The 21544-nt window shown below is 38.5% G+C and overlaps 1 protein-coding gene across 3 annotated transcripts in view; it reads right to left on the bottom strand.

Annotated features, from left to right (window-relative positions):
* Nucleotides 1–17914, bottom strand: part of stac (SH3 and cysteine rich domain) — a 43716-nt gene extending 25802 nt beyond the window's left edge. For 2 of the 3 annotated variants that reach the window (XR_004629521.1, XM_034674347.1), the window contains exons 1-4: nucleotides 17346–17914; nucleotides 16035–16067; nucleotides 14164–14497; nucleotides 5964–6097 (exon numbers count right to left, since the gene is read on the bottom strand). Coding sequence is in view for 2 of the 3 variants with exons in the window: in XM_034674347.1 (XP_034530238.1) it covers nucleotides 5964–6097; nucleotides 14164–14497; nucleotides 16035–16067; nucleotides 17346–17459 (615 nt within the window). In the remaining variant the exon portion in view is untranslated. The remainder of the gene's footprint in view (nucleotides 1–5963; nucleotides 6098–14163; nucleotides 14498–16034; nucleotides 16068–17345) is intronic. The other variant, XM_034674348.1, reaches the window with a different exon arrangement.
* Between the last annotated feature and the right edge of the window lie 3630 nt (nucleotides 17915–21544).

The following is a 21544-nucleotide window of genomic DNA, read 5'->3' as shown; positions in this document are numbered from 1 at the left end:
TTGATGAAATCCATACATTTAGTCATAGGATACTGTGTTTTTTGACAAGATTAAGACCCCTTGATAATTTGCAGAAGGATTGCCTTTTTCCTGTTTATTTACCCTCTTTGTATTCAAGTGACAGGTGGTGATATCTGCATCACTAATAAGTCCTAATGAAGCCCTTCATTTGACACTTCTCACAATGAGGTAGCTAAAATAAGCAACTCTTGAGTTTCCCAGGCCGCTCTAAATACCTGGATGTCAAAACTTATTTGGGGCAAACTTATTAAAGCAAAGGTTAAAGAGCTTGTTAGGAGCCCATCTGTTCCATTTGGCTACACAGAGTTCATTTAATTTAATTGTAATAACTGAAATACATAAAATACAGAGTATAAGAGTGAAATACTAAGAAACAGTGACTTGTGGAATAAAGTAAAAGTCAAGTACAAAAATAAGTATGGGCAGTAACTATTTAAATCAATCAATCAATCTTTTTTTGGATAGCACCAAATCACAACAAACGTTATCTCAAGACGCTTTTACAAACATAGCAGGTCTAGATCATACTCATGTTAAATTATTAACAAAGACCCAACGTCAAGACAGGGTAAGATCCAGTCATGTCTTACTGGCAGGACTGGATCTTATCTCTTCCCAATCCACCATGAGCATTGCACCTTGAAGACTTTAGCTAGTTACAACGGCAAGGAAAAACGTCCTTTTAACATGCAGAAACCTCGACTAGAACCAGACTCATAGACAGCCAGCTGCCTCGACTCATTTGGGGCTGGAAAGCAGGAGAGAGGAGAATAATAGAGAGAGTGCTATGATAGTGATGAGACGGATAGTAGCAGTAGTAGTAGTAGTCGTAGTAGTAGTAGTAGTAGTAGTAGTAGTAGTAGTAGCAGTAGAAGAAGCTGTTGCCACTGGAGTCTGGAATGTCCAATGCAGCAGGCTGTCTATGGCAGCTACTCAGAGGAACCTACGAGAAAAGGGAGATCAGGGACTCTAGAAAGGTCTAGGGTTAGTAACTTAAACTGGACAGGGAGAGTTAAAGAAAGTGATGAGGGGATAGGATCCCAGTGTGACAGTGTATCAGTTCCCCCGGAAGTCTAGAGCAGCATAACTAAGAGCTGGTCAAAGCCTGAGCCAGCTCTTACTATAAGCTTTATCAAAAAGAAATGTGTCTTATCTATCAATCTATGGTTATCAAAAATCTTAAAGAGGAAATTACTCCATCCAAATTAGTTATTAACCATTTCCAGAGCACAACAATGTTACAAGGAAACTCAGGTGAGCAAAAAATAAAACAAAAAATGTTGTATGCACAGTGTCAACCTGAAGCATCAGTGCATGAATAAATGATTTAATAAGAAAGCTGTCCTCCTCTGGAGTTTTGATTTTGAGGATTCAATCACACATAATAGAATAGTGAATGTTCAGTTAATTAATTTTATCAATAACTATTGGTTAAGGACACCTTATGTTATCAAACAATTGAACTGTATCCAAACGGTTAAATACTTGCACAGAATATAGGACTGGTTTCAGCTGCGTAGTCCCTCTTTATTTATACATCAATGATTAACTGCTTGGAATTGCACAGTATACTGTAGAGAGACTCCTGTCTGACTTCAGAGGCTGCTTTCTGCAAGGTTTCTAAATGTGTTGCGTTCACAGGGCAACAAGAAAACACACAAACACAGAAGGAAAGATCTAAATGATTTAACGTGAACCTGGTGACCTGAAGGAGCTCTTTTTTGTCAGTCTTATGCATGACAATTGCCAGAAATGTGTTGTTCTCTCTGCTACTCTTAAATTTTCCTTGTTGCATTTGGGGCATGTTCTGTCCTTCTTTTGGTTATTCACCCTTTCCTCTTATTACTAAAGCTTTATTCTCGCCGTTGTGTGTTTTGTGTGATTGCATACCCCGCCCAAATTGTTCACACCTGTGGCTAGTTAGTTTAATCTTTGGTGTTCTTAGTGGTTGTCTTCCTGCTTTATGTGTGCGCCAATTCGTCTTCACACACAGTGCCAAGCTTTCCAACATTTCCATGAAGTTTTTGGACTTTCGTTCTCTTGGACCTTGTCTGCTGTCAGCTCCTTTTCAGAAGTTCTTCCTGATTTGTTTGGCTGCCTTGAACTGATTTCCTGGCTTCTTTCACTGCTTTCTTTATTTACAGTAAACCTTGGGTTCTCCCTTTTTGTTAATAATTCATTTACACTGAACCAGGTCTGTTTGCAGTCTGCTTCTGCTTCCACTCTACCTGTGTTTGTCATCATGATACTTACAACTTTATTACTGCTTTATTACTATATTTAGTATATATTTTCTATTCGCATGTCTTTTTTGTTTTCCTTTGATATGCTATGCTCAGATGTGACAAAAAAATCAAGGAAACAAGAAATAAAGTGATTTTGACGGCAACGATGACATGTTGTTCACTGTGGTCAAAATTGGACACCTATATGAGCGGAATTTACAAAAGAAGAACAAGACCCAATGGACCACATGATAAAGGAGAGACTCCTTTGTTAACCACAGGCTCCGACAGGCAGATTAACCAACATATTATCCGTGACGTCACCCATCTGTTCCTGAAGTGCTGTTTTGAAGCCAATCGTCGGAGGGAGCCATATTGGAAATGCTGAACTCAACTTAACTTCTGTCGAGCGAGTATGAGGTAAAGATGTGGGCTTTGAGTCTCCTGCTGACAGCTAGAGTGTTCCCTCCTGTCAATCAAGTCAGCTGTGCCTCTCATAATGGAAAACTCGTAATCTTAATATCTTAAAAACTGCAACGTTATGAAGAATATCAATCCCTGTACAGTGTGTTCTGAAATTAGCTATTCAAACGACACTAACTGTTTGTACCAGGCTGTAAACATGTTTATTACTGCTGTAAAGATCGGCTTTATGAATTGGTGTGTATATGGTTTCCGGTACTTCCGCAGCCAGCCACAAGCGGACACTCGAGAAACTGTAGTTTTTAACACTTTTGCATTGGCTTCAATTCTCATGGCCAGAGGTCACCACTTGGTGTTAACTCAAGAACAGGAGAGGTCCCAGGTTACCTGGGGCTGCAGGTGTGTGATATGTGAACCCATTACCACTATCCAAGAGGACTACTGCTGTAGAAGGACATGATAACAGTGCTTCAGGACCAAATCAGAGGATACCAGCAGATCACAGACAGAATGCAAATTCAGTGAACTGGCTCATTTTAGCTCATTCACGCAGTGATACACTTACTTTTGACATGTTTCCCCTACAGCCCCACTTAAAAAGAGAACTATTCCTTAAAACATAAAATGAATCAAATCAAGTCAAGACATGGGTAAAAATGTGTGATCAGCCTTTGTTTGCTGCATACTCAACATACTCTTTTCTTCTGCTGGCCTAATGGTTCAGAAAGACTGAGAGCATGAGGTAATTTGATTCCTTTACTAAAGTGATGTCGAGCCAAGAGAAACAAGCATTGCTGAAGAAGTGTCCAAGTTTAGAGCAAGTTGAATTTAGAGCTGAACTCCGTAGGGAAAACTTCCCTTTTTATTCCTGATCTCTCAACCTCATTTTCCACTCCTGAGAGCGTATCATATCTGCAGACCTCATCCCGCAGGCCTCCAGTGAAAAGACGTCTCAGAAGGAAAAGGGGAAAAGCTGCCTGTGCTTCAATAACATTTACATATTACAATTATTCTTCATAATTTCCACAAATTAAACTAATTCAAGTTAATCAAACATAACATGACCTGACAGAGCTTCAGTGTGGGATGTGTATGAATGACTAAAGAGTCCTCACTGCCAGTCTTTAAGACTGAACGTGATTAAAGTTGTCTGGCATAGTGTGACTGAATCCACCCCCAATAAAACCTCTTAACCCACCTGGACCCTTAAACCAAATGGTGTCCATGTAATGCATGTCAACAGATTGTAACAGGATGATGATACTGAATCACTTCATATGTCATGAGTTGCTTTTTTTTAAGATTTGTTTTTCTGTTTTGTGTTTTTTATCTCTTGTGTTTCTTGGTGATCCGTGTGTGTGTGTGTGTGTGTGTGTGTGTGTGTGTGTGTGTGTGTGTGTGTGTGTGTGTGTGTGTGTGTGTGTGTGTGTGTGTGTGTGTGTGTGTGTGTGTGTGTGTTTGTGTGTGTTTGTGTTTCCTGATTTATTTTGTAGTTATAGCTCCCCATGTGTCTGGTTTAGTTTTAATTCCTGTGTTTGTCTGTTTACCCTCCATTTTTGATAGTGTCCAGCTGTGTCTCGTTTGTCTCACCTTGGTCATCTGTGAGTATTTAGTCTCTGTGTTTCCTCTCTCTTGTGTCCGTTCATCTTGTGATGTGTTATCTATATGATGTTATGTCTATATTTTTAAGTCTGCACTTGGGTCCTCCTTTTGGTTTCTGGCAACATGACATTATAGTCTCTGATCTCAATTATAATCGCAGGCTGCTGGTTATCAGTGAATGTTGGGAAATGAAAGACAATGACGATAACAAAGAGTGATCTTTGAATAAACTATGTTCATCACGCTTGGGGGTTTATCAAAACACAGGGTTATTAACTCTGACCTGTGAGGTCATAAAACTGAAAACCCAGTTTATTATACAAAGTGATTAACATATAAGATGTATTATCTAGTTAAAATGTTAGTAAAATAAAAATTATTATAGACATACATATTATTCATTCTGTTATATTTTATTTATTTTCTTTAACTTATTGTGGATTATACATTTTTTTTGGTTATTAATTAGATCTTATCATTTTATGATTTTTTTTTACAAATTACCTCTCAGCATTTTAATATTTTATTCTGTTTTACTTTGCTGTATTTACTTTTAGTGTAGTATCTTAGTGTCTTTACTGGTTTAATCTTTTAGTGTTTTATTATCTTAGTAATTTATTTTATTTGGTGTTTAAACATCAATCCCAACATGGGGTTGGGATTTGGATGGGGGGTCTTCTTATTTTTTGTATTTATAATTTATTCTATTTTTACATTTTTTTATGTACAGCACTTTGTGTTACAATATCATTGTATGAAAAAAGCTTTACAAATAAAGACTGATTGATTGATAAAAACAAAATAATCTAAAGGAGAAAAAAAACTGCTTGCTAACTTACCTCTCACCATCAAACTTTACCAGCAAAGTCCAAAACACAGCCACTTCCAGGAGAATGATTAGTATGGACTGGGTCTGAATCCAGGAACTAAGAAAACACCTTTCTTATTAAGGTTTTAATGAAAAGTTGATGATTTTCTCCACTTTAAGAGGTTTAGAATGTAATATGTATTCACTTTATCCAAGTATATATATAATAAAATTTGATCCATAGCTTCATTAAACCAAATTTAAACAGAAGGTAAATTGACACAACAACAGACGGATTGTAATGTTGTGATTTAGAGCCAAAGTATTATTATTATTACTCTCACTTATACTGTATCTGTCAATGTTTGTATCTCCAGCTTTCTCACTTTTATGATGTCAAATCATTTCCTCATCTCCTTTTCAAACTACATTTACCGGGAAAACAAGACTTGACTTAAAAATTCAAAAGCAGATATCAGGCCTGATACTTTAATCAAAAAAGTGATGTCACATCTTCCATGGTGTTTATAGAGCCGCTTCAGGGGGATTGTATTGATCTTGATTAAAGGTTTTCTGCTGACGATGATAGGGTTTTTTTGCACTCCTATTACATAACACACACACAGAGCGATGATATAACGATGATGAGGACGATGACGAGAATGGATGGTGATCACAGATGCACCAGCACACTAACACATCAAGTGTGATTTCTGAATAAGCACATTCTGCTGGGAACCGGTCACCCTGCCAATTCTGATCTATCTGTTTTGGTTGCTAATGACATCAGTAATTATATTCATGAATTTTGTTAACTGTTGACAGCAAAGAAACAAATGTTCTATCTATTTCATGTCTTTTTTACTCTGCATGATGTGTCTCACCAGTTTGCCCATGCAGCGCTGCTGTCCCACTCCGTTCTCACATTTATGGTGCAGGCTCATCTTGCAGGCTTTGCAGCGGAGGCCATGCTTTGCTGTGTTTCCCGCCAGGAACACCACATGTTTGGCTGTCGTACCTGATACACACACAGAAAAGAGGCAACAGGTTCAGGTCTGTCATGTCAGGTCATGGACTTGTGTGGCGTTCCTTAGTGAACAGCAAATTACTCACCAAGAAAATGGTAATTCATTTTTTGCCATCTCATTTATTTATTCATTGTTTTAACACACTTATTCCTAGCCAGAGCTTCTGAAGGCTTTCCCAGCATGCACTGGGAAAAACCTGTGAAGCGACATGTGGACAATTTAACAGGGACAGAATTAAGCAAATGTGACACGATGTTCACTTCTGCAAAATCAAATTTTTCAGCACGCTTGACTTTAAATCAGCCTGAGTTATCTCTATAATTTGAAACTGTTTTAAACCACTGACTGTGTGCAGATCACCTTCTTATTATTTTGAGTCACACAGTTACTGAAACACAACAGATTAATGTGACTCATTTCAAACATTTATCATGTGTGTATTTATACATACAACAGCACAAATGAGTAGGAAATTAATATGAATTAAAATGAGAGAGATGGTCTTTCGTAGGGCAGAGACCAAAGGGGGCTCTAGCAGTGAATAAAGGCAAGAGATGAGCAGACAGGTGTGCATGTATGTTGGTAAAAAAATTAAGTTAAGTATAAAAAGTCATATGTTGACACTTTATACAACAGGGGAAATTCAGCTGTCACAAGCTCAGAGTACAGCCAATGTTCTTTCACATATTAAAAGCTAGCTGTGGAGGTTTGAGTATCATGTTAAGACTTCTCCTAGGCGGCTCCTTTTGCAATTTTTCTGGCAAATCCAACTTGAAGCAGACCCCAAGGTAGTCTCAGAATTGCTGAAGGGATTATATGTCTGAGCTGGCTTGGGAACACCTCAGGAGGAGTTGGAAAATGTTTTGAGTGAAGACAGATGTCTGGATCATAAGCTGCATAAACATAGTCGTGGTCCAGTTGACATCACACCTTGGTTTCAGAAGTCAGGTTCTCACCCCAAAGGATGTCACCTTATTGGAAATGCTGACTCCACTTAACTTTCAGTGGATCCAAAAACAGGCGAAGAAGTTGGAGCTGAGGCTGGCCATAAGTCTCCTTTTATGCATGACTCTTAGTCTAAATATTTCAAAACTGATGAGTAATAATAAAACGTCACCCCTGTACAGTGTGAATGACTAAAGGGATAGCTTTAGAGACCAAAACTGCTTTTTGAACCAGGCTACAAACACGTGAAAATGTGCTGTAACAATGTTATTGACGTGGCTGTTAATAGTGTCTCCTTGGCTTTTGCAGTAAGCCTCGAGTGGACACTGAAGGAACTTCTTTTTTTTTTTTTGCATTTCTGCATTGGCTACTTTTCTCAACACCAGGGGTGACCACTTGAAGTGATTGAATGAGCTTAGCCTGAAAAATGATCTCTGTGTCTTTTATTCCATGACAGAAACCACTGGTGTATCATTTGTTAGCCTGTGCTAATTAATAAGGGAGGACAGTGTAACACAGTCCCTGTGCTTTTATTAGTTCTAGTCTGGCAGTAGTGCACTTCTGGCTCTTTATTGATTAATCAATAAGCACGTGCCTCGCTTTGGTCCGCACTCTGCATGTGTGCGTGTGAAAGTACAGACATACTCAGAAGTAATCGATCATCAGTGGGTGTAGACAGGGAGTTAGAGTTTTATCACTGAAAGATCGTGAAGTTTGACCATGGCTGTCAATTTGAGTACTTTATTTTATACCCTTTAAATGGGATTATTATCTACAGCAGTTAAATCCAGATAATCCTTGAAATGCAATATATTTACTTTGATGGACAGAGTGAATGGGATCGATGAGCTGAGTTGACACTGCACGGTGAATGTGAAACCAAGCAGAATATCTGATCCTTGTACAGGATATGTGCAGTTTGTTGGGGGAAAAAATCAGTCTGCTCCTCATGTGCTGTAATACAAGCTTGTGTCTTGCTTTTCTGGAGCTGTGCAGCAGTGACGGGCACTTGAAACTCCATGGTTGTTGGAAAGGCTGGATTTGAAGCTCTGGTGTTGCTTGGCTGAGCCTCGCTGACACAGAGCCGGCACACTTAGTTAACCTGAGATGGAAACCGAGAGGAATGCTATCCAGGCCTCATCAGTCAGCCACAGATCACCACCAACACCACCACAACAACAACAACAGCAGCAGCAGCAACAACATCATAAGCAGAGTAACTGAACACAACTCTGCACTTTTAGGTCACTCTGAATCAGGTCGATGTTGTTTAATGAGCACTCTGGGTTTTATTCTCCATCAGGTCACAAAATTAATAACCAACTGCAGCACTTGTCAGCCTATTCTGAATAATAACTGACCATTAATACACATATTATGGTTCATTTAAAGTAGAATCAAAGACCAAGCTGGGTAGGGCATGGCTACCTGAGGTAAAAATTTATGTCCACCCTGTTGTCATTTTCTTGTTCCAAAAACAAGATGGTGATGATTAAATGCCAAAAAAGGACATCAAAAATCAATGAGTAATATGGTAATCTAAGCTTCATTCACACGTCAAAAATGACATGACTCCTGCTAAATGTTCCATATTTTCTTAATTGTGTCCCCTCTTTTTCCCACATAATCTTATTCCAACTATTTCCCACTCATCTTCCCCACATTATCTCTCTCACTCCGAACTCTCCTTACAATAGCAATACATTGATCCATTAAGCTGCATTTCTTAACTCCACGCCTCCTGATTTCCTGTGCAAATAACCTTCATCTTGACTATAACTCTCCCACTGCCTCTTCTTCTTAAGCTCCTCCAAAACACTGACCTGAGCGGCATTCTTTGGTTTATTTGCAGACTTTAATTAGTTTCTTCCACAGCTGTTAGATTCTTTTTTTTACAACAACAACAAAACAGTTTCCCCATCTGGGGATTGAGGGAATACGGCTATGAATGCTAAATACAGTGCTATAGGTGGATTACATCTATATGTATTATTTCCATCTGTTCTATGTGGTTTTCTGAAATGAGCTGTATAGGATACAGATGTGACATTTAATGTTTTTAGGAATGTAACTCGCTAGGGGCAATTAGGATTATCATGTAGCCTGCAGAGACGTTGGTTCTCATTTGAAAAGCCCTGAAACAATAATGGGAGTTTACAGACTCAACTATTTACATCTTTTTCTTAACTATTTGTTAAATGCTATCATTTTTTTCCTTAAAAATGAAATCAAAAAAGAAATAAAGCAACATAACTACAACATGGTTTCACTTTGAAGTCCCTGAGCTCCATTGTCCTCCAGGTTCCTCTGAGTTGCTGCCGTAGATGGCCTGCTGCTATGGACTTCAGCTGCTTCAGACATTCCCGACTCTAGTGGCAACAGCTACTACTGCTACTACTATCCATCTCATCACTATCATCTCTCTCTCTATCCATCTCATCACTATCATCTCTCTCTCTATCCATCTCATCACTATCATCTATCTCTCTCTCTCTCTCTCTCTCTCTCTCTCTCTCTCTCTCTCTCTCTCTCTCTCTCTCTCTCTCTCTCTCTCTCTCTCTCTCTCTCTCTCTCTCTGTCTCTCTCTCTCTTATGCTTGTCTATCTCCCTCATTTAAGTCTCTTTGTCTTTATTTTTTTATGAACTGTTACTTTATTTTTGAATTTAATTAATTACTGTTTTTGCCTTAACTGTTCTGTCTGTTTCAGAAATGTTTGCATTGTATGACAGGTGCTATTAAAATAAAGTTAGGCCGGGTAAATTTCTGCATTTGCCCTCTGAAAATCCTCCATACATTTTGTCCTTTGTAAAATGATGCAAGTGTTGAAAAAATATTTTTACAAATTATAATCCAGGTGGCTCATTGTGTTGAATTTGCTGTGTACGTCCACAACCAACAAGCTGTGAATATTTAATTTTTCCAAGTCTGTGCTGTAAATTACATTTCACCCTCAGTTAGCCTCAAATAATGCTCCCATTTAGATGTTTATTTAATAAGCTATTCCTGCAAGGACCTGCAAGCAATATCTCAGCATCAGCCTGTTTTCGATCAGGACATTTATTTGTACCAGTGAAATTCGTACAGTGTGAAACTCACTACAAGGACGTTTGCTATATTTGGACAAAAGCTCTGCACAGCACAAGGTATTTAACCTGTAATTAAGAGGAAAATGTGCATGGAGGACTAAATGAGCTGGAATAACCTATAAGGATAAACAGTTTATTCTTAGCTCTTGTAAGTTGATTCTTACCGATGATATGTCAACATGTTTCTTTTTAAATGCTCACGTCTGTTTTCATTTATCTGCATCATCTGTTTCTGGTGCTAAAACAAAAAGGGAAAGGCTTTTTACCATGGGTCTTGTTTTTGTGGTATTGCAGCTATATTATACTGATGGATCTGAAAAAAGAGCAAGAGCTATTCTCTTACATCCAAAAGTTTTAGAATAATAAATAATAAACGCCCAGATGATGTTTACTGCTCTAATAAATACTTACTAATGTAGTTTGCTCTACCATCATCTAGTAACCCTCATGAATGAGTCATGGAGCCCTATAATATAATTCAGCCTTTTCTATTATGGATGACGCATTTCTTTCTTAGAAGCTCTTGTATTATAAAGGATCCTAATTAAAGAAGAAGGTGGGTGTCTTATATAGCCAGGCAATATGTTGCAATATTAGCCTACGGGCTTTAAATCTATTAATCATTAATATATCAATTCATAAAAAAGCTTGGAATACATTTATGTGGATTTATACTAGATTCGTCCACGTAAAAATAAAAATGATGCATGCATTCTGTAATTACTGAAAAGAATCAAGATCATAATTTACATAACAACGCCTTTAATCACAATCAATTAGCAGTAATTAGCAGGCATTGAGGGGAAACTGTGTTCATAGCCTTGTGCTAATAGAAAAGGGTGATGCAGAATTAGCCATTAATAAAGGCTTGATTATTACAAGCAAAGACCAAAAATGCTACTTTTATGAATGCTTATAATGTGTACTTTTACATCAAGTGTTATTAAATGTGAATCACAGAATGCTTGTAATGTCAACTTAATGACCTCTTCTGTGTGTTGCTCTTCAACTCTGGGACACTGAGTCAGACTTTGACAGCATAACTGCAGTTTATTACATGCACACATACTCACACTATAATGCAGAAAACTCCACTCTCTCAGCTGCTGACTACACTGTGTTCTCATTAAAGCAGGGCAAATGAAGAAGAGGGCAGCATCTTTTTTTCAAGAGTGCACCAGAGGGATCAGCACCTCACTGGCAGGCCGAGGATCACACTTTCATTATCAAGCCACCATCAGTGGCTCATTTCAAGCTGCGGACACATCACGCACCTCACTGGCCACGACACACAAACCAGACCGATATAAACAATACATTTTTAGTCTGATTGAAATTTAGATGCAAATGAAAAGTCATTCATTCAAAGCAACTGGATTTTGATGTTGTCCTCGAGGTAATGTCTCTGTTACTGCCAGAGATTACAACACATTTTGACTTCTTTTGTATATCTTTAGCTTCAGTGAAAGCAGCTGAAAGGGACTGCTTACCAAGCTAATATTACTATGGCGGTTTTATTTGTTATTATGCATTATGTTTTCCTTATTTCATACATATTCATTATAAGAATATTGACTAATGAAATCCTGTGCTGATCAGCATCTAAAAACTCAAAATCATGAGTTCTTTCCTGAGCTCGGACTCATCAGAAAACAGAAAAAAAACTTAGTCCTTTCAATGAAGAAAAGAATGTTGGAAAACAGCACAGACTAATGATATGTGCACATATACAGGCACATTTCTTCAACCACCCATCACCACTGGACTGACATTTTGCATCTGATACCAACCCTGATATCAGGGGTTTGTTAGTCAGATGTTACAGGATGCCTTTGTCATTGTTATCAGAGGCTATAGAGGGCTTGAATGGTAAGGCTTATCCATTGAACAGAAAGGGGTAGGCCAAATAAAAGAGAACATCTGGTAAGAGGAAAACAGGTACAGGGGCTGGTACTGATGTTGTTGTCTATCTGCAAACAGCAGGAGAAACCCAGCTCAGTGTGAGAGAAAGGAGGATAGAGCTACTTCAGCAAGTAAAGTTCAATATTTAATTAGGATGCAGTATGATATGATTTAATTTGATTAAATGTAATGGGATACAAATTGATGGCTACAGAGATATAGTATGATATTATAAATGTGATAAAACATGAAATGATGGGATAGGGCACGAGACCAAGATGGGATACAATATGCAAAGAATTGATAAGAAACAATACTATAGAAATTATACGATATAATACGTTATGATAAACACGATATGATACGATAGATGGGATACATTACATTACGTTACGTTACGTTACGTTAAGATACGATACGATACGATACAATATGATGCGATAAAATGAGATACGATACGATACTTTAGGATACAATATGGTGTGGTGATGATTAGATACATTACAGTCCAATTAGATACGATTCATGTGTTAATCACTATCTTATTTTTAGTTATGACGACATGAGTGTTGAAATCACAGCTTCATCGTGTAATCATGAAGTTAAATGAGAAGGGTCTCATTATGAAAAGGTTACACTTAAAGCTGCTGTTGGTAGTCATGATATAAACATCAGTTAGGAGAGAGATTTCAAATGTCAACACTACCCCTCCCCACCAGATTTACTCTCACTCACCTCCCCCTCCCCTCTCTGCTCCCATAAGCCCCGCCCACAAAAGGTTGTTGTGCGCGTTCATGTGAAAAAGTGCGCGTTGTGAAAGCTGGACACCTAAGGTGCACCTCTGTGTAAGAAAGAAAGTCAACTTTGATCATTCACATGATACTCACATACCACGCTGCTTCAAAGTGTAATCTGGTAACTTGATGATTTGATAGAAGCTCAGGTAGCTTCCTGTATAGCAGCTAAGTGAGCGTTGTTTACCTAGACATTAGCATTATCTGCTGAAGCTAACTAGCCGCATATTTAGGCTAACAAAAGCAATCCAGCGACGAATGACAGAAACCAACTTGCCAAGCCGAGGCCACTTTTTAAAGATGTGAGTTTTGCATATGCACAAATGATGATGACCAACTTTCTCAGAAGATGTAAACATATACCCTTTTAACTAAATGCATGGCATATTTCTGTAAAAGAAAAAAGCCTTTAATATAATTCAATAATAAAAACGGTGAATTGACTAAATGCATTAAATAATCATGAATTTACGCAGATGACGTGATGGTAACACTTCAAAACCCTGAATCCAGCATACCATTATTAATGAACATTCTGGAGATGTATGGAAAATACTCTGGCTACAGACTTAACGTCCAAAAAACCCAACTTCTGACTTTTCATTTTGTCCCTTCGAGACAGCTGATGGGCAGGAATCAATTTAATTGGTCGAAACAGCAAATTAAATAACTAGGTGTCTTCTTAACAAAAGACCTCTCACAGATGTATGATGTCAATTATAAACATATTAACAAGAAAATGTATGATGATTTGGACAGGTGGGGCTTACTCCCTCTTGACCTTGGCTGCAGAATTCGGACTATTAAAATGAATTTTCTCCCAAGATTGTTATACTTATACACAGCTCTTCTAATGGAGAGTTTTTCTTTCATTGATATATTTTAGCCAGTTCTTTAGGTAAGTGGCTCTCAACATTTACAAGTCAGGAACCCCAAGAGTAATAAACTACAGCTGCTACTTTAAAACGTATGACATTTTCAGCCGTTAAAGAGTTGTCATTCAGATGAAGCTTTTGACTATTCTATACATTTTAGAAAGCTTGTTTATCACAAGTGGCTGAGGGGTGCCAAAATAGCTTTATAAAAAGGCACTGGAAAACGCAGAGTTTTTGCCAATTTTTCTCAAGTTACTTCACTTACAGATGAGTAGCAGTGGGTATTATGACCTTTTCTCTAGCAGAAAAAAGTGTAGTTTTTTACACCATTCCTACCAACAGCAGCTCTAATGCTGATACAACATTCTTTATCGCTCTCTCTGCAATCTTGTATTAGTATTTTGTTCCCTTTTCTTATCACACTTATGAAGGAGGGAGGCACTGTAACCATACCTACGATCATGTGGTTGCAGACGTCACAGAAGGTGGGCTTCTTGAAGATGTGCTCCATGAAGCAGTGTCCTGCTGAGTCAAGCTGCATGGGGTTGCGTATCTGGGAGCGCGATGTGGGAGGGGGGGCACTGGGGATTGCCGGAGGGACTGGAGGGATGGGGAGGTTGGTGGTGTGTGGCGGGGCCATCCCGATGTTGCAGAGATGGCCAGTACTGCTGCTCACATCTGAGAGCAGCTCTGTCTTGGTGTCGTTACTTGTTCGGAAGAAGTTGTCTGCGCTCTTGCTGCGGATGCTCTTGGTCTTAAAGGACAGGGACCGCTTGAGTTTCTGCAGCTGGAAAGAGAGAAGAAAATAATTGACAAAAAATGGAGCAAAGGAGATAAACAGACAGAAAGTTTGACAACAGAGAAAGAATGGCAGAGGAGAGAAGAAATGATGAAGAGTAAATCAATGAGTGTAATAGCCTTTACAAATTATATATTTAGAGTCTAAAACCTTCAGGCAGATGTCTTGGTGTCCCATGGCTGACAATAGACCAAAACTACGGGCAAAAATATCTCTGCTCAGTGGAAAACCTCCGAGGTTCCCTACCTGGAAGGTAATGTGATTTCCTGGTAAGGGAACTCAACACTATTTCTCACACGCTGTGCTGTCGTTTCTGGCCGTGGCTCCTATCAATCTCATTAGGCTCATCTTTTACAGTAACACTATTCATAACACTCCACACAGATAACTCCTTATTTAACCTCTCAGTGTGTATTTCCTCTTTAGTGAAAGCCACTTAATCCTGAGCTCAAACACACTGTAAAGAATTTCTGAGCAGCTATAATATGATTTTGAGGCTTCAATGTGTGGCTGCAGGTCTCTGATTGAAGAGACAGATTGTTTTCAAGTGATAGATGGGCAGGCGAGGACTCCTAATGATCCATTACATCCTGGCACTGATTTATAACTATACCTAAGTAAAAAAAATGTGAGGGGTTAGTTTTTTTCAGGTGAATGCTCAAGGTTTATCCATCCACATTTTTGTTTAAGTATTAAGTACACACAATACATGTACTTAAAAGCAAAAAAGCGAACATGCAGTGGTAGTTGTTTATATTTTTGGTTAACATGCCAGTGCAAAGTGTGTGGGGCGCTTATCGTTGCAGCTTTGGCGTGGGGAAGATCAATCAGTTTTACAGGTCAATCTGGGAACAATCAATTCGGAGCATTTCTCTACCAGACACACACACACACACACACACATATTCACACGTAACATACATGCATAAAAAGTGAACGCATATTTAAATTTCCTTTTGAATGGATTTAACAAACCCTTGAAAGACAAATGGTAAGTTATTTTTCTGTAAAGTTTACACATGTCTGACATATTTACAAAGGTTGCAATGGCATTGATACCATACCTTCTTCCTCTTAGGGTGTGTTTTATATATTTGAAACAAAAAATCAATGAACATAAACATAGATTCCCTCTAAATAATCAAAATGAGGAAACGTATGCATGCATCCATGCTGAGTTTAATGAAATCAAACCTATAAGGGAGTTGTACTATCTTAAAGCAGGGAGGGTTAATGGGGGATGACTTCTGGTGATGCAAAAAAACCCTGAAAAGGCCATTTATTGCAAAACAAGACATTGTAAGTAGGAACGTCAAGTGACCCTTGTAGCAAAAGCGTGCTCTCTACAAACATGAATGATGATCAACTGAACCTTCTACTGCCTTAACTTTACTAAGTGATTGATACTGAAAGCAGTAAAAGTTGTAATATCATATTCTCTTGTACATGCAGGTATGATATTATGTTATGATGGACTACAATCAGCAGTGTATAGGCTACAGTCTGCACAAGAGTGGAAGCTCACCTTGCGCTTTTGTTGTTCAGGCCTCACAGTATTCTTCAAGGAGGAATGAAAACACAAAAACAGCTTTACTTAGTTGTAGAACACTCTACGGAGGAACTTATTGACTTTATCCTCTCTGATCGAGTTAGCTAACTCTGTCTGAAATCACTTTTTTGTCTTTCTGAAGTGTTGGACGTTCAATCACCAGAACAGTTGGAAGCAAGAGCGGTCATTTGGCTGAAGCTCATACAGTATGTGAGAAGTCAGCCAGGAATCCCTTTAAAATCACAGTCAGTAAACATGCCAAACAGAGGGCCCACATGGTCGAGTCTTGAAACACACAATGCAGAAGAGGATATCATCTGTCATCCCAGCTGCAACTAAGGAAATTAACAGAGGACGCTTCACAGAGTGTCTTTTAATTAAGGGCTTTAGTATTTTCTGTTCTGTAGGGGAGTTTTTTGAGGACAGGCAAGGAGAGTTGCTGCAGCAATTTACCACCATGATGACTAGTCCGATATTTTACTTCTAATTGTAGTAGTCTGGGTGACATGTGGCCCACATAGATGGCAAAACGCCTGAGGCAGCTGTGGATCTCTATCACACAGTCTACTTTCCTCTATCAGCAACAAGCAGAAAGTACAAACCCACATGCCACTTCTTTATTAGTAAAATGGTATCACTAACACCCCATTACTTCCCTTACCATGCAGCTACGTGCACAAAAGCTCTGCACAGATCAGTCTTTATCACCAATGTCAATAAAGCAACAATTAATGTAAACCTAAAATTCCAAATAGTTAAGCTTAGACAAGATACAGCATCTAACTCAAAGAATGAAAGCACACTAGATTTCAAGTCTAGTTCTCATAACACCAAAGAGAGAGAGAGAGAGTGTGAGTGTGTGATGATCAAGAGTGAGCTTTCACTGATCTTTTGCTTAGCTTTGGAATGTTTTTCATATTGCAGTATAATGATGCATTTTAAATGGTATTAAAAGACGCACATGTGGTATGTTGTCCCTATTGTGTCTCTGTAGTGACTGTCTCTTTCAACATGTTAAGTTTGGCTTTTCTGTCTACTGTTTACAGCTGATCACATTTTTAAAGTTTATCAGCGTAACAGGTATTTTACGGAATGATTCCTTCAATGTATATGGTAATTGAAATGGGTAATATAAAAGTGTTTAAATAAATGTTATTCTTCTGAACAGCTGATTGTTAGGTCATACTTGTTGTCTCTGCGCTTTTAATAAGAGTTGAGCTGATGTACTGATCCACAAGTTAAAATTTAAGTAAGAGTTAATAGTAAATAATAAATAGAAAGCCATACCTTGGTTTCCTGTTGACTGGCGTTCGCCGTCGGGGATTTTGGTGTTTCATTCTGCTCCTGTTCGTCCTCTTTGCCCCCACTTTCGTCCTGTATCGTATTTGCCGGCGGGATCATCCTCTCGATTTGGGGATCTCCAAAAGAAAAAAAAAACAGTTGATTCGCAGAGTTCGTTCCCCTTCCACAGCTGTTTACATCCTCTCTGTTCCTTTATAACCACCGCGACCAGGGGACACAAGGACGAAAAGTCATCCGGACGCAATAATGCTGCTGCTGCGATCGGGAAGACTGACTTTCATGAGCAGGCAGGAAAAGATGAGCACAAATTCTGGAGGCAGAAAAGTGAAGTGCTTTCGAAGTCAGAAGTTGGGATCCAGTCCGGTTCAACGATCAAGTATCCTGTTCGAATGATTCCGCGATTCTCGTTTCGTTGTGCGTAATTTTGCCAAGACACCTCCAAGTCCACGCTGTGCGCCGCGCGCCAATCACTGCCAATACACCGAGGGGCGGAGAGCTGAAGGGGACTAAGAGAGAGAAGGAAGGATGTGGAAGGAGGAGATACATGACACAGACTCAGAAGAAACCTCCCAGATTGTGAAAGAAACGACGTAGAAGACGTTTAACAGACTCTCCACTTGATTAATTAAATTTTTCGTGAAATCTTTTTAAAACTCTTTTCTTTAGTCCTCTAATTCAGGGGTTCCCAAACTTTTCAGCCCGTGACCCCCAAAATATAGGTGCCAAAGGCTCGCGACCCCCACTGTCCCTCGAAGTGATTAAATGTGGCCTCGTTTAGATGGTCTGCAGAAAATTAGCCAACCTATATGAGCATGTGGCTGTGTTCCCTGTGCCGTTATGAATTAACCTATTGCTACTGATGCTTTTGATAATTAACTGTTCACTAACCCTAAACTTAGGAGTCATCTGGCTAAAAGAAAGGCAGAAATCTCATTACATTTTCTATTTTCAAGGTTTTATATCAAGTTTAGCTACTATTTTTGTCGATATTTATTACTATAAATGGGTAAAATTTACTATTTTTAGATAACTTTTGTCATTCAACTTTTTTTATTGCATTTTATCTATATTTCTTTGTTCAACACAAGTTAACAAATTATATATAAGTAAAACAAAACCAACAAAGAATAAAATAAATAAATACAATAATAAAGATAATTATAATAAACAGTACAATCAAAAAAAGGGAGATAAAAATAAGAAAACAAGGTAAATAAATAATAATAAATGTTTTTAGGTAACTTAAAAAGAAAAAAAAAAACATTCTGGAAGACATCTCACGACCCCCAATTTGTGTTTCGCAACCCACCAGGAGGTCCTGACCCCCACTTTGAGAACCCCTGCTCTAATTGATTTGACTTATTATTAAGCTTTAACAAGAAAGGTCACTCCACTGTTTTAATCTCACACATATGACCCCTATTTGAATAACAGAAATCGTTTATGTCTAATTTTCCCTATTCCATCATACATTTTGCTTTAAAAAAACACAGGGAAGACAGTGTTGTACTCAGGGGGGGTCTGTAAGTAAAAGCTCTAAAGTGCCCTCTTGGATTCCACAGAAAGGGACTGAGGATCTCCTATTCTGCCTTAGATCAACATGCAGTAGTAGTAGTAGTCGTCTGAAAGGTCTGGTTGATATTTACTTCAGAACAAGTATTCACTGAAGAATCCACCAAGAAAGCAACAATTTTATCATTGATAAATAATTAAACATCAAAAACACAAGCTTCTGAGGTGGGAAGTATTAGGTATCTCAGACTGGATACGTGTGATGCTCGCTGTAGTGATACTTTGCTCTGCTTTCCCTCAGGCTCCCCTGCGATGTCATGTCCTTGAAGCTGTATGGGCAGGACAAAAGCGACAGGCGTCAGACTGCAGCCTCCTCTGTCTGAGAGAGGAATGCCTACACCAAAACAATCCCAAAGAGTCAGTCTAAATATCCAGCACAGCTTACAGAAATCAGGAGGGAATCCCCTCTTTAAAAGTTAGCCTGGATCATCTGGAATGAGACAAAGAAGGCAGAGAAATAGCTTGTGTAATGTTATGAATCATTAAAGCTATCATAATGCCAGACTACAGAGTACTAAAAAAATATGGATGCGCTATTTTGGCACCCCTCAGCCACTTGTGATAAACAAGCTCACTAAAATGTACAGAATAATCAAAAGCTTCATCTGAATGACAATTCTTTAAGGGCTGAAAATGTCATACATTATAAAGTAGCAGCTGTAGTTTATTACTCTTGGGGTTCCTAACTCGTAAATGTTGAGAACCACTTACCTAAACAACTGGCTAAAATATATCAATGAAAGAAAACAAGAAGATATTGCTTTACAGACTGAAGGTCACTTAGTCTCTTTTCCCACAGCTCTTTGTGTGAGCATTTCCAAACATGAATGACTAGATGACGTTACATTTATGCTCTGAGTTGAAGTTTGACAGTTAGGGAAAATAAGCGTATTGGCGTACTGTATGTACGTATATTTGTCACTAATACGTAGCCGCAGCTATGCATCGCTTAACAAAGTTGCTGGAGGAACAAGGAAACAGGGTGGCTGATACTATTAAAAGTTAACAAATACACCAAGCAGAACCTTCAAAGATCACTAGTTTAGTTATCATATTTAGAACATTTTGTTAAAAACGGACATAATTATTATTAATAATAATAATAATAAGAAGAAGAAGAAGAAGAAGAAGAAGAAGAAGAAGAAGAAGAAGAAGAAGAAGAGATGAGGGCCATGTGTTAGCCTCCTAATGATTACGTTTGTTTCAGGTCTTTTTCAGGCTGACAATGGTAGCTGTATTTTAAAGGAAAAAAAGGTTATCAATGGTTTGTTTATACTTCTCGACCCTACACAGCAGTAGTTGATGTGAGCACTACATACTTCTGCGTAGATGTGTCTGTGTCGCGCAGCAATACTCTGCCGAAACGCTTGAGGCAGTGTGGTAGTCGCCTCTTTCTGGCCCTGCTACGTTTTCTGTTTACTTTCGCACAGTGATTCTGAGCATATTATGTTAATTTACAACTGATACATGTTGCTGTTTATCATACAGCAATAGAGAGGAGATGTCAGAAGTCATGAAATACACGGCAAATTTGCGGGGATCCCGAAAGTGCAGGAAATGCAGGAAATACAATGCAGTGCGAGCTGACCCATCACAGGGCTTGCAGTCAATTCAACGCATGGTTACATTTTGGAGGAGTTGCGCGCTGGCTACGTGTGTAGGCCTCTGTGTAGATACGGGAGCTACGTGGACCTAAGTGTGTAGACTGCACTGTCGATTTGATGCAGAAGTATAAACCAGGTTTAACTCCCAGCAAAGGCCACCAAGCATGTTTTCTAAATATTGAAATATAAATTAAACATTCAAGACATTCATATAAATTCATGTAACTTAGCTTAAACCCATGAAACAGGGCAAGGCGAACTGCTACTTCCAGTCCAGTATTAATTTAGTTAGCTAACCTTGTTCAGCTAAAGTTAGTGTTGTCCTAAATTTCTGAGTATAGAAAGAATGGAAGCATGATATTAAGATTTAGTATTTTTTCATGTGAAAGCCCATCTGCTGGAGAGTAGCCTTGCACACAAAACAATCTGAGAGCCAGACAACCACAGAATGAGTCAGTTTGGACTTGTGCATGCATGACCATCATGTGGTGTGTGTAAGTGTGAATCGTGTCAGCAGAAAAAGCCAAATGCATCACTAGTTGTGCCAGGAAACCAGATACAGCTAAGCGTAAAACAGGGAATGGGAGACAGAGTGAGAAGATTCTAATTTCCTCGTTCAGATCAATATCACACTGAAACAGCATGGAAAAACTAAGGGAAGATGCAGCGATGATGGAGGATGATAGAGGATTGTTGTGATAAGGGTTTACAATTCCAAATGAAAGGTTTCAAAGAGCCATGCAGTGCAGTTTCATAGACAACTCACTTTTGTGGACTTTCTTTGATGATTTCTTTCTTTATCTTTTCCAATTATCTGTTTTATATTATGAGTTAAATATATTACTTATCTTATTTACTTGCCATGTGAGAGCGGTCCACTTAAACATGTATCATTTTTTACCTTGGGGTATCCCTCTGGGTTACCTGCCACAAAAATATTGGATTGTTAAACAGATCATTGCAGAATTCCTTCTAGGCAGATATTTCAAATTTTCCTCTGAGAGGCTT

The sequence above is a fragment of the Notolabrus celidotus genome, chromosome 22 (assembly GCF_009762535.1).
Source record: "Notolabrus celidotus isolate fNotCel1 chromosome 22, fNotCel1.pri, whole genome shotgun sequence".
NCBI classification, from domain to species: domain Eukaryota; kingdom Metazoa; phylum Chordata; class Actinopteri; order Labriformes; family Labridae; genus Notolabrus; species Notolabrus celidotus.
This window is presented reverse-complemented; position numbering and strand designations above follow the sequence as displayed.